Raw genomic sequence first — 15,970 nt, 5'->3', positions numbered from 1 at the left:
CAACATATTACTCAAACGACTGGAGAACTGGACAGGTCTTTCAGGAACTGTACTAAACTGGTTCAAAACATACTTAGAAAACAGGAAATACTTTGTATCAATAGGTAACTTCACATCCGAGCAGACAAGTATCACATGTGGAGTTCCCCAAGGTTCCATCTTGGGACCCCCTCTGTTTAACATTTACATGCTCCCACTGGCACAGATTATAAAGAACAACAAAATAAACTACCACAGCTATGCAGATGACACACAAATATATATCACAATGTCACCAGGAGACCGAGGCCCTGTACAGGCTCTTGGTAAATGCATTGAGGAAATTAATGACTGGTTGTGCCACAATTTTCTCCAACTAAACAAAAACAAAACTGAGGTAATAGTCTTTGGCGCCAAAGAAAAACGATTACAGGTCACTAGAGAACTTCAATCTATACATCTAAAAACCACAAACCAGGCGAGAAATTTGGGTGTAGTGATGGATGCAGACCTAAACTTAGAAAAACACATTAAGACAATAACAAAATCAGCTTACTATCACCTCAAGAATATTTCAAGGATAAAAGATCTGATGTCTCAACTAGAGATGGCACGATACCACTTTTTTATGTCCGATACCGATACCGATATGAATCCGATATAGTGTTTTTTAATCAACAAAACTGTTTTTTAAATATCTTGCTGCATTTTGTATAAGTTCATACTCAAGTTTAAAACAACAACTACACTAAAGCTATTCTGTTATACCTGTATCCAAAAAAAATATTTCATAGTTCAGCAATACTGATCAATCTAATAAACTTAAACCTACACCATCCTCCCTATTCTGGTATTTTAAAGAGTACTTAGCATATATATTAAGCAACCTAACTAATAGGGTTCCAACTCCCAGCAACAACAAAAATAAATAAATAAAAAATAGGGAACCACCCCTCACGCGCCACCTCATGATGCTTAATCGACGTAATCAACCTTAATTTGATGCAGTGTGGGAAAAAAAAAGCACAGAAATCAATTATTTTTCAAGAAATATTAAATAGATTCAACATCTTTCTTCAACAAAATTGCAGACTGCACAGATGGTACCTTCACAAAGGAAAAAGTACTATAGCTTACTAGGGTATATATATATTTATATATATATATATATATATATTAGACTTAATAGTTACTATATACAGTAATGGACTTCTATTCATTTTGCATCAAATTAAAACTTTGGGTGTCAGATAATTATTTATTTAAAGCTAGACATTTTAAATGAGAATAAGAAAGAAAAGTATGTCTTTGTGCCCCCTTTTCCCTGTTAATGCCCTATCGGCCCCCCTGGCTAAACTTTGCTAGATCCGCCCCTGCACAGTTACCAGCCGTCAGCTACGTAGAAAAAGATCCTCGAGTAGAAAGTAATATTAAATAAATTCTAACAATAGCTGATCAAGCTTAAACGTGCTGCTGTTGTTCAGCCGCTGGTTTCCTCTTTCTGGTGCAAAGTGGGCCAAAAGCAAACAAGAGAGACGTACTGCCCGACAGAAAAGCCGATCAGCTGATCGTTAAGCAGTTTCATGATTGAAGTAGCAGCAAGAAGAGGCAGTCGTTTGTTAAGCTTAACGCAGGAATGCTTTACAAACATTCAGAGATGGACTTACACACTTGCTGTACTTCTCTCGGGGATAACTTTATCGGAGATGAAATGCCGGGTTGCTAGCGAAGCTCCAAATGCTATCCAGACCACCGACAGGTCCCGCATGCCACAGCCGCTCTATCACGTGATGCATACTGCTCCAACGTGCTAACGTTCTGAGGTGAGTTACGGCGTGTTGCAAGTTTTGTGAGGTGCTTTCGTGATATTTAATGGATCGGATTACATTTTTTATTTTTCTCCGATATCCGATCCAGTAATTTAGGTCAGTATCGGACCGATACCGATACGTAATATCGGATCGGTCCATCTCTAGTCTCAACAGGACCTGGAAAAACTAGTCCATGCATTCATTTTTAGTAGGCTTGATTACTGTAACAGCATCTTTACAGGTCTACCTAAAAAATCAGTCAGACAACTACAGCTCATTCAGAACTCTGCTGCTCGAGTCCTCACTAAGACCAAAAAAGTGGACCACATCAGTCCAGCTCTGAGGTCTTTACACTGGCTGCCTGTCCGTCAGAGGATAGACTTTAAAGTTCTGATGCTGGCCTATAAAGCTCTGAATGGTTTAGGACCAAAATACATCAGTGACCTCCTGACGCAGTATGAACCTTCCAGATCCCTCAGGTCATCTGGATCCGGTCTTTTATCAGTTCCCGGAGTCAGAACCAGACACGGAGAAGCTGCATTCAGCTTTTATGCTCCTTATATCTGGAACAAACTCCCAGAAAGCCTCAGATCAGCTGAAACACTCAGTTTATTTAAATCCAGGTTGAAGACTCACCTATTCTCAGCTGCATTTGAATAAAGCACCAAATCCACACTTTTAAGCTTAAATTTCAAAACTTACACTAACTACTGATCTTATCTATTTCTGATTTTATCTGTTTTGATTTTATATACTGTTTTGTTTGTTTGTTAATTAGTTAAGCTTAAATTTCAAAACTTACATTAACTACTGATTTTATCTACTGTTCTGATTTTATCTGTTTTGATTTTATATACTGTTTTGTTTGTTTGTTTGTTTGTTAAGTGGGATTAGAGCTCTGGGTAGCTCCCCAGCTGGGTCTAGACTGGGTCTAGAGAGTATTTTAAATTCAGGGAATTTAAAATAGAAAGTAACTCGTCCACAGAAGGACTGGTAGCTCCCCTTACGATAAGGGTTCAGATCGCGCGAACAGGTGTGAAATGTGTGTGTTTAGTTAGTTTGTTTGTTTGCTTGTTTTAATCAATTTTAAATCATACTTTTTATTTGTTTTTGTTTCTAATGTCTCTGTAAAGCACTTTGAATCACCTTGTTGTTGAATTGTGCTATACAAATAAATTTGCCTTGCCTTGCCTTGCCTTGCCTACAAGGGCCTGATATCCACTTATGAGGATGTTATACTGCCACTGTTCTATCAAAATTCTAACAAATATCCTCATTTGTGGCTCTCATTTTTCTTAGAAACAAAAATCAGGTAAAAAAAAAAAAACATTTGATAATTCTTTGTTTTTACATTCATCGGGCCCCAATATGCCCAAATATTAAATATTAAATTAATATTAAATTAAAAATGCATGCTCTGGAAGAGTTCAGGTGTTAGGAGGTTAAACATTATTTAAAAATTGAGGTTTATGTATCATATTTACTATATTTACCACCCTAATTCCCCACAATGCTTGCTTTTGGTGCAGTGCCACCAGAGGTCCTGATGATAATGAGCCTCCAATACTGATTTTCAGCCTTGTCCCTTTCACAAAGAGGATTCTCCAGATTGGTGAATTTTAATATTATTTACTGTGGATGATGACATATTGATAGTCTTTAGAGTATTGCATTGTGGAGCATTATTCTGAAACTGTTCCACAATTTGTAGACACGTTTTTTGCAGTCTAGCTAACCTTTGTTTCTTCTGAAACACTGCCTTTGTAAGATGCTCTTTTATTACCCAATCATCTTACTGACCTGAACCCAATTAACCAAATTAGCTGCAGAATGTGCCTGATACTAAATTTATTTAGTAACACATAAAACCAAACATTTATCTGGAACTTGTTACAGTTTTGTTTTTATAAGTGGTGAATATCTTTTCATATTGGAAAATAACAATAACAACAAAAAAGATTACCTACAGCACTGCGTACCACTAAAACTGACAGCTGAAATGGAGGTGACAGCACATGCCCAGTTATGTGCACTAACACCAAAGGGGGATGCAGTTTGCTATTGCCATACAAAATGGAAGAGCATGCACATTGCATTCATGAGGGAGATGGAAGTTACACCTCTAATGTTGTTTTGAACACAGATATGTTTCACCTACCTACTTTCTTTGTCATCTCTTGAGATCGTTTTCTTCCAAACAAGGTGAATTATAATGGGGGCTAATTTGCTATCAGTCATGAATAGGGATGGGTACCGGTATCCGGTGCCATTATGGGACCGGTTCTGACATAAACGGTAGTAACCAGACCGAAAAGCAGAGCACATTTCGGTGCTTTATTTCGGTGCTTTTTTTCCTGAGAGTCATACACTTTGGATTCTAGCCAATCATTTTACCTTTCTGAGGATAGTAGGCGGGCCCAGGTACATACGTTCTTTTAGAGCAGAGCTACAGATTAAAAAGTCTGGCTGTACTTCACAGCAAAAGATGCAAACTCAGCAGCCTGCAACAAGTGCTTTAAGGTGATGCTGTGCAAAGGAGGTAACACCTCGAATCTGATTAAACACCTGGTGACGCATAGCGTTTTTTTAAAAGCCGAGAAATGCACAGTATTCCATAGCTTGCTGCGAGACCTCACAATGTGCACATCTACTGCGGGTGTGTTGCCTGTTATCGGACCCGGAGTTAGCAACATCCCCCAAGAACCTGAAGAGTAGAGTCCTGGCCCCTAGCCCTGCCAGTGTAGCAGAAATGATGAGGATGATGATGGCAGCAGCAGCCGTTTTTCTCTGCGTGAGTAGCTTAATGTTGTTCGTGTGTAATTTACGTTGAGTAGGCTAACCACGTTATTACATTAATGCACGTAAGGTGAACTAGCAAACACCATCGTAGTTACATGCGGCTGTCTTCTTGTTTGATGGCAGATACTCCCTTCACCCTGGCCAAAAAGGCTAAAATGACCAAAGAAAAAGTGGAAAACAGCTAAACATGAGAGGATTTTAGACAAAATTGGTGTTTTTTCCATTGATTAAGCACTGCTTCCAGCCAAGAGTGATACCATATATGTTCTATAGCTGCAGAAAAGGCAAACATTGTTATCTTTTTACAAAAAAACAGCTAAACATGAGAGGTTTTTGGACAAAGTGTGTGTTCTCCATTCTTTAAGCACCGGTTCGAGCACCGGTTCGAGCACCGTTTAAGCACCGGCACCGTTTCAAAAGTACCGGTTTGGTACTGGTATCGGATAAAACCTAAATGATACCCATCCCTAGTCATGAATAATAAATGTGCTCAGTGTCATTCGTAGCTCCTTAGGGTGTAAAGTGTAACTTTTAGACAACAAGGTCATCCAAGTGGCCTCTCTCTGGTATGACAAACCTTCAAGGGAGGGCTTGTTGTATATGTTGTATTTTTGCAGTCATGCATATTCAAGTGAGGGACATCTGTAAGTTGCCAGATGCTTTCAGCAAGTGGACTTGTTACGTAATGCAGTCATGATGGGCAGTCACCCTAAGGGACATGTCTAGTTGCTCTCCTTCCCTTGCTGTCCGTCCTGTCCTTATAATTGGTTGGTGCCAAAGGTAGCTGTGGTGGTGACATGACAGAATTAGGCCTCCTTACTGTGAGTTTGTTGTAGATTGGTTCTTACGTGTCTTTGTGTTCCAGCAATGGGTATTGTACGAGACATACAGGTTTTCCCCTTGTTCCTCATGTTTGTCTCTTTCTTCTGCAAATTCTTTCTTCATAATCCATCCTGATTCATTAGTTTCTTATCTATATAAATCTGTCTAACCTGTCATTTTTCTCTCTTCTCTCTCTCACTTTTATTTTCAAGTGTTTGTTCATCTCCATACTTCCTCTTCATTCTTTCAGTCTCTTTGACAATCACTGGCTTTCTCACATAATGTAATTGTAACCGTTATGGAGCCAATTGTCATGGTAACATACTATCCTGATTCTACCATCAAGGGGCAGGGAGAGGTCTTAATGTAGGAGAACACATTTCCCAAAGGACACACACACACACACACACACACACACACACACACACACACACACACACACACACACACACACACACACACAGGTAGATTATCTCCCTTCAGCAAACACACCCACTCACTTGCACAGTGCACAGTCTTTATGAGTTATGATCCTGGCTCCCTACAGTTTAGTCTTTTTACTGCAGAATGTGTATTTACAAGGCATTGCACAGAGGGTGAAAAATGCTTCCTAAAACTTTAACACGAAAACAGAGCTAAAATGAAGCAGTGCTTACAATGTAAAATGCTAATGTGGCAGACAGTTTCTTAAAGTGTATATACACACACACACACACACACAAACACAGTAGCTATATTTGAATACAGTGTCAGCGAGCGACATCTCTGTTTTGACTAATTGCATTTTACTTATGTGACAAGAGATCGCCCCATGCAAATATCACCAAAGGTGGAAGAGAAAAGATATTATAGGCCCTGATGTGAAATGTCTGTTTTAACCAAAAAAATATGAAAACAAAAAACGCAAAGGAAAGACACAACACCAGCAGCACCTTAATAAAATGTCATCCTCATCCTCCTCACCGCAAGCCTCATCTCGTGAACTCAAGTCAAAACTCGAACACACAGAAACACATAAACATACCTATTTATTCCTGATGATGTTGCAGTTATTTATTGTCACCAGAATAGACATGCTATGAGAGCTAGCATTACACCAGCTAATGTTAGGATTTTGTGTCCTAAAAATCACACTTTGTTAACAGTTTGATTGCATTCTTACATCATATCAGGGTGTAGTCACTAAGTCTTAAGAAGCAAGTAAGTTATTACCACTCAATTACCAAAGTAAAAACCCCTTAATATGCAAGTAATATCATGGTAGCAACAGTGGTTACAGTTGAATAATATTACACTTTTTCACACATTTGTTTATTGCCCAGCTTGAAGGCATGTGGAAAGACTTGTGGAAGACTTCCAGCTTGTGGAAAGACCAGACCCCACACACACAGTGTGCACGGAATGTCTCTTTATTCCTTTTTGCCACACAGCAGTGTATTTCCACAGGTTTGACAAACATGCATGTCCCACTACTGCTCCTCCCCAGCACACGTCTGAAGCCTCCTTCCTCTCCACTCCAGCGTCACTAAAACAGTAGAGAGCTTGTCAGCGCATCACCACAACCTGTCCACTCACCTGCCTGGCACCGCCTCTTGAGCTCACTCTTCCACCTCTCCCCTGCAGCTGAACCAGGGACCACATCCTGGCCACAGTCCATAGTTCATATTCCTTGTCTGTACTGGCAGAGAAGAACTAGCCAACTTAGGGACAGAAAAAATGGTTCTTTAGTTAACCAGCTCAGAAACAAAGCTGACGCAGGCTCAGGCAGAAAAACTGTCTCTTGCTGAGGAAAGGATTGCTGACAATGAGAACCCCGTTTCCACCTCGAAGAAGGAACATCTTTGGAGCCGGTGCAGCAGGTGCTTCCAATGAGCAGTGTGGAATCATTGATCCAGAGTAGAGAGTAGAGAGCGAGGGACACAAAACGAGCATGAGGGACACAGGGAGAGAGAACGGGACAGACACAGAAACACAGACACACGGACACAGAAAGAGAGTGGGACAAACAGAACATGAAACGGAACAAAACTCAAAGAACTAAGAACTAGCACCAGGGCTCTCAAAACTGAACATAATAATCCCCTAATTCCCTAAAACATGAACAAGACCAAACAATGCAAAACACGTAATACAAAATGCCCAAACAAACTCAAAACAATAGGTCAAAACTCAGGACTGTGACAATAACTACAATTAAAAATGTATATTTATATGTATCTCTGGAGGTCTCCACCGGGTTGGTTAACTTTTCAGTTGCTGATAAGTCTACCTACGTCTGACAATTTCAATAAATCTGTTTCCAGTAGCGATTCCCTGGCTGCAGCTGATAGCAGGGGTACTCTGAACCTTTGAAAGTCCTGAAAGCCAAAAAAACCCCTTCATGCTAAATATTAGGTCCGAGTCAAACAAAACTTTCCAACAATGCTTTATCATTGCCAGTTGTCATTTAAAACCAGCCTATTCTTGTGACTTGTAGCCATAAGGTGCAAACAGTCCTTATTTGCTGTTGTTATATTTTTCTAATAACATTCTACTATACTAACTAGTAACATGTGAAAAAACTATTCTGTTTTCGAGGGGTTGTCTTGTTATTACCTTTCCAGTGCATCTTTTGTTACTGTGATTTGGACCAAATCAGGTGAATTGGATTCATAATGTTACTTTGCAAATCTGGGAAAGGACTCATGAACAACGTGGAAATCAGTTAATAAAAAAATAATCCAGACATTTAGTCCAGAGCTGCATTTCTGTACCTATTAGTGCTGGTTGCAATGTGAATGGTAAATTAACCTTGCCAATGGGGCCACATATTATGTGGCTGTGTGTGACTCACTACTAACATTAATGGCTCTTGGAGGATGGGCTTTGCTAGACACTAAACTGACAGGAGACCAAACACTGGCATGCATTTAGCATTTCTGCTCTGCTAATTAGTTTCCCCTTGATCCCACTTGCTCATGTCCTTTGTTGCCTAAAGTGTTCTTAACCTTCATGTTTTGTGTGTCTGTTAGGCTCTGGACCTCCTGCAGACCAGACAGTGGTCATTGAAGAGTTTCGCTACCTGTCTCAGAAGCTCTTTGTGTCTGTGTCTGTCTTTGCTGGGTTGGGAATCCTTCTGGGAATTGTCTGCCTCACTTTCAATATTTACAACAGCAACGTCAGGTACAAAAACTCAACTCTACTTTCACTTTGTACTAATTATATAAACAATAGAGCAAATACATTTTTTGTTATGCAAGAGGCGAGATACTACCCACGCAAGAGCTATGCAGAAATGGTGATGCTGAGGAAGAACCAAAACATTTAGAAAGCTTTTTGAGTCATTTGAAACAAGTAAACAAGGACTGACTGAGAGTTACTTTGTTTTGAGCTGCAGTAAAAATAAATCAGCTAAATCTTTTGTTAATATTCTATGATATGACACAAATTAAATGTCATATCATAGAATATTCTATAAGTACTCTACAAGTAGTCATAGAAAGGGTAACATCATTGGAGACAGTGTGCATTGTGTTGCAAAGAATCATTTTCGCTGTCTGTGTCAGCATTTAGTTCAAACCTTTATGAGGTTTCGTTACTGCTCAAAGCACCAGAGGGTTCACTTTTTATTGACTATGAGTATTCTAGTGGAATACATCACAAATTCCACTGAAGGCCATGCATTCTTTGGTTTGTGGTGAAATGCATTTTAAAAGTAATCATCCCAATACATACACTATGTTTCTACTTGCTTCTTTAAAATAACTGTTGGTGCTGTTGCTCCAGGTACATTCAGAACTCTCAGCCCTACCTTAACAACATGACAGCAGTAGGCTGCATGATGTCTCTGGCTGCTGTCTTTCCTCTGGGTATTGATGGCCTTCATGTCCACAGGAAGCAGTTTCCTATCATCTGCCAGGTACACTTTTAAAGTTGCATCTAACACAATGATTTAGCTAAAGACTTTTAACACTGATGATTAATTTCCTAGTGCTAATTAGAATTATCGTTCTTTACTGAACGGCAACTACAAAATTCAGAAAATGAGTGGCAGGTGGATAACACAGGACAGCAGGAGTGGAGCAGAGCAGGTTAGCATGGTAAGGCATAGGCTGACAATCAGAAGTAGGGCTGGGCGATATGGCCTAAAATCCATATCACGGGATAATTTGAAGCATGTGCGGTAACGATATATATCGCGATATATTATTTTCTTCTGTATAACGTATTTTCCACACTTAAAATCCTTTAATTTTCTCAAAAATCGAGAGTGTGCCTTATGTATGAATTTTGGTTGTGCTTACTGACCTCGAACCAATCTGTTAAAATCTGTTAAAAAATGTTCTAATACAACTTTGGTAAGCCGCACTGCTTGATGGATTGTCAGAGCATTACGGCTGCCGTAGTGAGGAGCTTCGCGGAGTAATCTGGGTCCAAAACTCCTTCCGCTTCAAGTCCCAAAGTCAAACGAACACTGAGACTTAAAAATGGAGTTAGAAGTTAACAGGAAGTTAGCTCGCTAGTTTCCACCGAAACATGACATACCATGTTCTGACTGAGAGATTTCTGAAACTAATTAAAACGTACAGCTCTGCTACCACTTCCAATATAAATGAAGACAGAAAACTAAACAGCAGTGGCGTTTGCAGGGTTACTGAAGTTCGACTACCTGGTATATAATGTTGTGCTACGTGATTGCTAGCGACACAGCTATGTTAGCATAACATTAGCACAGTGAAGCTGGAGGATGAACGCCAATTTTTTTTCCACTCGATAAAAGTTAACGTGAGGGATTCTGGTGGTCAGGGACAAATGCAATCGCATAGCAGGATGCTATACACGGGCCAAACGTCAGTCAGGAGAACAACTGAGATTATTCATCCACAATACAAGGTTAGTTATTAATATACTGCAACAACATGGGAATAGAGCAGCTGCAAGAGAATTCAACATTAATGAATCAATGTTACGGAAGTGGAGGAAGCGCAGTTTTTGGCTTTCCCATATTTCTAAAGTGCTTCATCTCTTTGCTATGACTGTCGACTGGCATAATTTGCAGATGATAATGGTTGTAACCGCTGCGATGCTTCGACCAAACAGGCGCAGCTTGATGACATCATCAACATGCGCTATCGCGATGGAGCGATATAGTCAAAATCTCTATTGTTGGCCAAATTTATATCGTTTCTATCGTATATCGTTTATATCGCCCACCCCTAATCAGAAGGCAGACAGAGTAACAGTAAGTTTGTCAATGGGAAACTGAAGCAGAAGTAGCTAGGAGAGACACAACTATGACGGCTAAGACAATATGGTGGTGCCCTCCTGTACCATCCAGGGCTTGATGAGGTTATTCAGAGCAGGTGGGAGGACAACTCAAGCAGAAGGATTCGGCCAATAGGTTGACCCTAGGAACCCAGAACTCCACCTAAAAAGTGAAAGATTCTCATAAGAAGTGAGAGAGGAACAGAAAAAAAATAGCATACCCAGATCATGACACCAGTTAGACTTGGAAGTAGAGCAGGGCGATATGACCAAAAATATTTATCACGATATACATTTGAAAATTTGCGATAATGATATAACTGACGATATAATTGGCACTAGAAAAATTACTTTACAATTCCTCAACTTTATTAGTGCAAAAAAACCCATCAATGTATTTTCACTTAAACAAGCAGCTGTTTTTTATGTGCATTAAAGTTATATAAAATGTAACAGTGCAAATGCAAATTCCTCGCTGACAGTTTAACCAAAAGGCATTTCCAGTGGAAACTGGCCGACATATCCTCAGCATAACCATGTAAAATATCCACAAAACTTAAAAAGAGGTTATACACACACAATACGGTAACATTATGTTGAAGCACAGTACGTATCACTCCGCGAGGCTCCGCCTACGATAGCCATGATGCTCCGACAATCCATCAAGCGGTGCGGCTTCATAGCTCAGCAAAGTCGTACTAAAACATTTGACAGATTTTCAAGCGCCGTGTACATAAAATAGTTTCCAGGTCAGTAAACACAACCAGAATTCATACATAAGGCACATGGGATTATAAGGGGCTCTGTCGAGTTTCAGAAAAATCAAAGGATCGATTTTAAGTATGCCGTATTTTCCAAACAACACAGTAATAACGACGGCCCGCTAGCATGCTCTACCAAAAATAGTGCTTTGTTGTGTATCTGACGGACAAAGGCTAAACCAGTTCCACACCACTGAAGTTGCAGCATTTTTACAAACCAGTTCTGCTTCATCCGTTTCATTTAACGATCCACTTTCGCTCTCCTGATTCTGCGTCGCCGCCATGTGCGTATGTAAACAAAGGCACTGCTCTTGTGTGTTTTACCCATATTCTATCGCGATATTTCATTTTCCTATCGTTGCCCAAAATTACACCGGTATTACCGTGAACGGTATGATATAGCCCAGCCCTACTTGGCTGGTTGTTGTATAAATGAATTGGCCTTGACAAATTCTGTATCAACGGGACAAAAAGATAAAGCAACTAATTGTTCTGTATTTTGAAGTCTTCAAACTATTTCAGATTTCTTTAAGTGGAATGAAAAACAGATATTATCCTATAGTAAAACATTGTTACTCCTTCCTCCCTGATGAGACTTTGACTTAAACTTTTACTCTTCCTTGTGATGTCAGTTGTCTGACTTATTCTGCCCATAGCAGGCAGGTCACCACTGCTCTATCACAGAGGGTTGTGTACAGGATTGACAGCCTCACAGAGGGTTTTTGTCATTTCAAACTCAAACAGGGCTTAATGATGAAGAATGACTGAAGAGCTTATTTGATTCATCTACTTGATATATTAATCAATGTAATCTTAAAACCTTTCATGTCTCTTCTTCTCCACTAGTTTCGCCTGTGGCTGCTTGGCCTGGGTTTCAGTCTTGCATATGGCAGCATGTTCACCAAGATCTGGTGGGTTCACACTGTCTTCACAAAGAAGGATGAAAAGAAGGATAAGAAGAAGGTAAATGAGACAGGGAGTTGAAACTTTACATTTGACAGCTCTTTGAATTTGAATTATGGGACTTTATGCAGTTTGTTGAAAAACTAAATACACTTGTACAATACTAAGAGCATTCCAGTGTTCTACTGTAAAGTCAAATGGGAAGCTGCCTGTTGACCACAAATCTTGGCTGTAACCGCACAATTTGCACAAGATTTACTCATTTGCGCATGGAAACATTCAGGGTAAAACTGTCAGACTCATAACACCACCTAAATTTGTTCTTAACCACCATATGTCTTTTTAGTTAATCAGATTCATTGCAAGTCCACAAGCACATGTTCCCTTCCTGCAATCGTTATATTGTCTGCATACCGTCACACCACTTCTCTAAATCTCTATATCTCTGGAAACATATTTGTCTCCAGTTTAAGCTGAGAAAGTGGAAAAGTCTGCATTGCCAAGGCAAAGAAAGCAAAGCGATTCTGACTGCAGGAATTGAAATAATAGTGTGGAAGAAGTAAGCTAGCAATGTTTCCATGGGACTAATTACCATTAACATTACCATTACCCCCCCCCCCCCCCCCCCCCAAATAAAGGTTGAAATAATAAGTGTGTTTAACATTATATTGCTGCTCAGTTATTAAAGAGAAAATATTGTGTGTTATTTAAAAGTGTGACTTTTAAATAACACACATACTGTGACTATAGTAGAAACAGAGATTAGGGAAAGGATTCTGGGCTTGTTTTTTTTCCCATTAATAGTGTACAGACCCCTGAAATCCCAGTATGGATGTAGTTGCAGACAAAGTAAAGTTTAACTAGTTAATCTTAGAAATAGGAAGAAGAAACCCTAAACATAACTTACACATAGTAGACATAAAGAACAAGATTTATTCTTCAGTTAATTTAAAATATATATATTAATACCATCCTTTTCTTGACCTTTTCATAAAATGAAACTTTATTTTCTAATGAAAATGTCACAATGGACCGAACAGACTCAGGCGCAGACACAGCTCTGAAAACAAGAGTTCACGAGTTTATTTACAATTTTCACCAAGGTTCAGAATATATACAAGGTGTGGGATGGGATGGAGGGTCCAAGGCTCCGAGGGATGAGGGAAAGGGAATCCACACATCTCCTTCAGCAATCTCATGTCCACACTTCCTCCGCTCACACACACTCCTCTTCTGCCACTCACACTTTCGCCTCTTACGCTCCAGCTCACACTGCCGCACTCAGGGATCTAGGAACAAGGTTCACAAACTGGTCCTGGTCCGTTTTCTATATACAGAAACGAGTATTAATACAAGCCACAAATACACAGCGACCAAAAATTAGATTAAGATGGGGCTGCACAAACTCAGGTTGTTCAACAGCTCTGCTATGAGACGCTCACGGCCTCAAATAGTGGCCAAGGAGACAGGACTAATAAGCAGCAGGAAGTGGCAATCAGAGCAGGTGTGTGGGCCAAAGGCGGGAGCCCAATAATGAGCTCTGCCCAGGCAGGCAGGAGACAGCGAGGAGAAGAGAAACCAATAAGCATGACCTGCCAAATGCATCCATGATTCTGTTTGTTTGTTTTTGTTTTGTTTTTTGTTGTTTTTAAAATGGTCTGTCTCATAGCATCACATTTATATGAGAGAAAATCGCATCCAAGACTAAGGTTAGGTTGAGCAATCTTGGTTTATTCAAAAAACAGTTAATTTGGTTATAGGACACGAATTCTGGGACAGACACTTACTACCACAATCCGTTTCCATTGAACGGATTTAGGGATGGTTTAATGGAGTGGTGCATTCAATTTCCTGGAGAGTTAATCTGAGAAGTTAGCTGCACTATGCTCTACACTGGAAGGCCACTGGCAATTGCCGTCTAATAAACAAACATGCTTGTATTAGATTCTGTAGAAATACATGGAAATGTGAGAGTCTATTTTAAGTTAATAGAAAGTGTAAATAATATTTCAAGTAGTGGCAGCTCAACAGCTCTAAATGTAAAACAAAGAAAAAGAGTATCATCAGTATGGTCCCTTTGTCTCTTCCCCTGCCATGACTAAGTGCTTAGAGGGTAGAAGTCACATTGCCCAGCCTCGCCCCCCTTAGTTCCTCTTCATGCCCTGTCTCCGCAGTCTGATGCGTGATGTGTGAAGGGTCCGGGCTGTGAGGATTATGGCAGTGATGACTTTTCCCAGGAGAAGCTGGGACCCTGTTTACTAGAAGGCTTTAAAATTTCTGTACTTTTAGGTGACAGGAGACATGTGGCCTGGTCAAAACACAGAGAGCTGCACTCTAAAAGATCTTTAAACATAGTAAACATACCTTGTGTGCCACAGACTGCTCCCAAACACGAGGGGACAAGTAATACCTCTAAAACACTTAAGTTGGCTTTATTAAACATTAGATCTCTAGCTGGGAAAACATTTTTAATTAATGATTTAATCACTGAGCACAGCCTTGATTTTATGTTTTTAACTGAAACTTGGTTGGACCAAAGTAACAGTGGAGCTGTTCTCATCGAGACGACCCCTCCTAACTACAGTTTTATCAGTGAGGTCAGGGCGAGCAGGAGAGGAGGAGGGGTTGCTGTCTTATTTAATGAATCATTTCAATGTAAGCAGCTATCTCCTGGAAGTTTTCAGTCTTTTGAATATGTGGCTTTACAGCTGAAGGCCCCATCCAAAGTTGTGTTTCTTAATGTTTACAGGCCTCCCAAATACTGCACAGACTTTTTTAATGACCTCAGTGAACTGCTGTCTGTGATCTGTGTTGATTTTGACTGTGTAATTATTGCTGGGGATTTTAACATTCATGTGGACAACCCTCAGGACAAAGGGACTAAAGACCTGAGTAACACTCTGGGCAACTTTGGGCTGACTCAGCATGTAACAGAGGCCACACATAATAGAGGACACACTCTTGACCTACTGATCTCCAAAGGCCTGAGCATTTCAAAGGTTACTGTGTCTGATGTGGGCCTGTCTGATCATTACTGTGTTTTCTTTGAAAGTAAAATCTCAGCCCACACAAATATATCAACAACAGTGATCACAAAACGGTGTATAACTGAACACAGTAGTGCAATTTTTAACCAGGTCTTCCCATTAACACCTGACCTGCCCAGAGGGTCAGTCAATGAGCTCGTCAATAGCTTCAATGCTAACATGTTAAATGTAATGGACACTATTGCTCCCATTAAGGTGAAGGTTATCTCTGGAAGGAAAAAGTCTCCATGGAGAAACTCCACACTGGTGAAAAAAGAAAAAAGAGAGTGTAGGAAAGCTGAGCGCAGATGGAGAAAAACAAACCTCCAGGTTCATTATGACATCTATAAAGAGAAACTTCACAATTATAATTTACAACTGAGGAATGCAAGGAGGTCCTACTTCTCTGACATCATCACTAAAAACAGCCATAATGCTCGGGTCTTATTTTCTACAGCTGACAGGCTAACAAACCCTCCTGTGTCAGTGGCAGCTGAACTTCATTCGACCATGGCCTGCAATGACTTTGCCAAATTCTTCACTGAAAAAATCCAAAAAATTAGACAAGCAATTGGTACATCAACAGCAGATCCAGGATATGTACTGTGTCCACCAAAAAACTGTT

At 40.0% G+C, this 15,970-nt stretch overlaps 1 protein-coding gene across 3 annotated transcripts in view; it reads left to right on the top strand.

The window, feature by feature from the left end:
* Positions 1 to 15,970, top strand: part of gabbr1b (gamma-aminobutyric acid (GABA) B receptor, 1b) — a 133,589-nt gene that overhangs the window by 69,683 nt on the left and 47,936 nt on the right. For all 3 annotated transcript variants that reach the window (XM_086279784.1, XM_086279783.1, XM_086279785.1), the window contains exons 10-12: positions 8,423 to 8,573; positions 9,177 to 9,309; positions 12,263 to 12,379. In XM_086279784.1, coding sequence (XP_086135910.1) covers positions 8,423 to 8,573; positions 9,177 to 9,309; positions 12,263 to 12,379 — 401 coding nt within the window. The remainder of the gene's footprint in view (positions 1 to 8,422; positions 8,574 to 9,176; positions 9,310 to 12,262; positions 12,380 to 15,970) is intronic.

Source organism: Aulonocara sp. 'chitande type north' Nkhata Bay, linkage group LG22 (genome assembly GCF_057382095.1).
Source record: "Aulonocara sp. 'chitande type north' Nkhata Bay isolate Kocher_YH1m ecotype deep benthic linkage group LG22, A_spYH_male_GT1.1, whole genome shotgun sequence".
In the NCBI taxonomy this organism is placed as follows: domain Eukaryota; kingdom Metazoa; phylum Chordata; class Actinopteri; order Cichliformes; family Cichlidae; genus Aulonocara; species Aulonocara sp. 'chitande type north' Nkhata Bay.
Note: the sequence above shows the minus strand (reverse complement) of the source record. Positions and strands in the feature narration are given on the sequence as shown.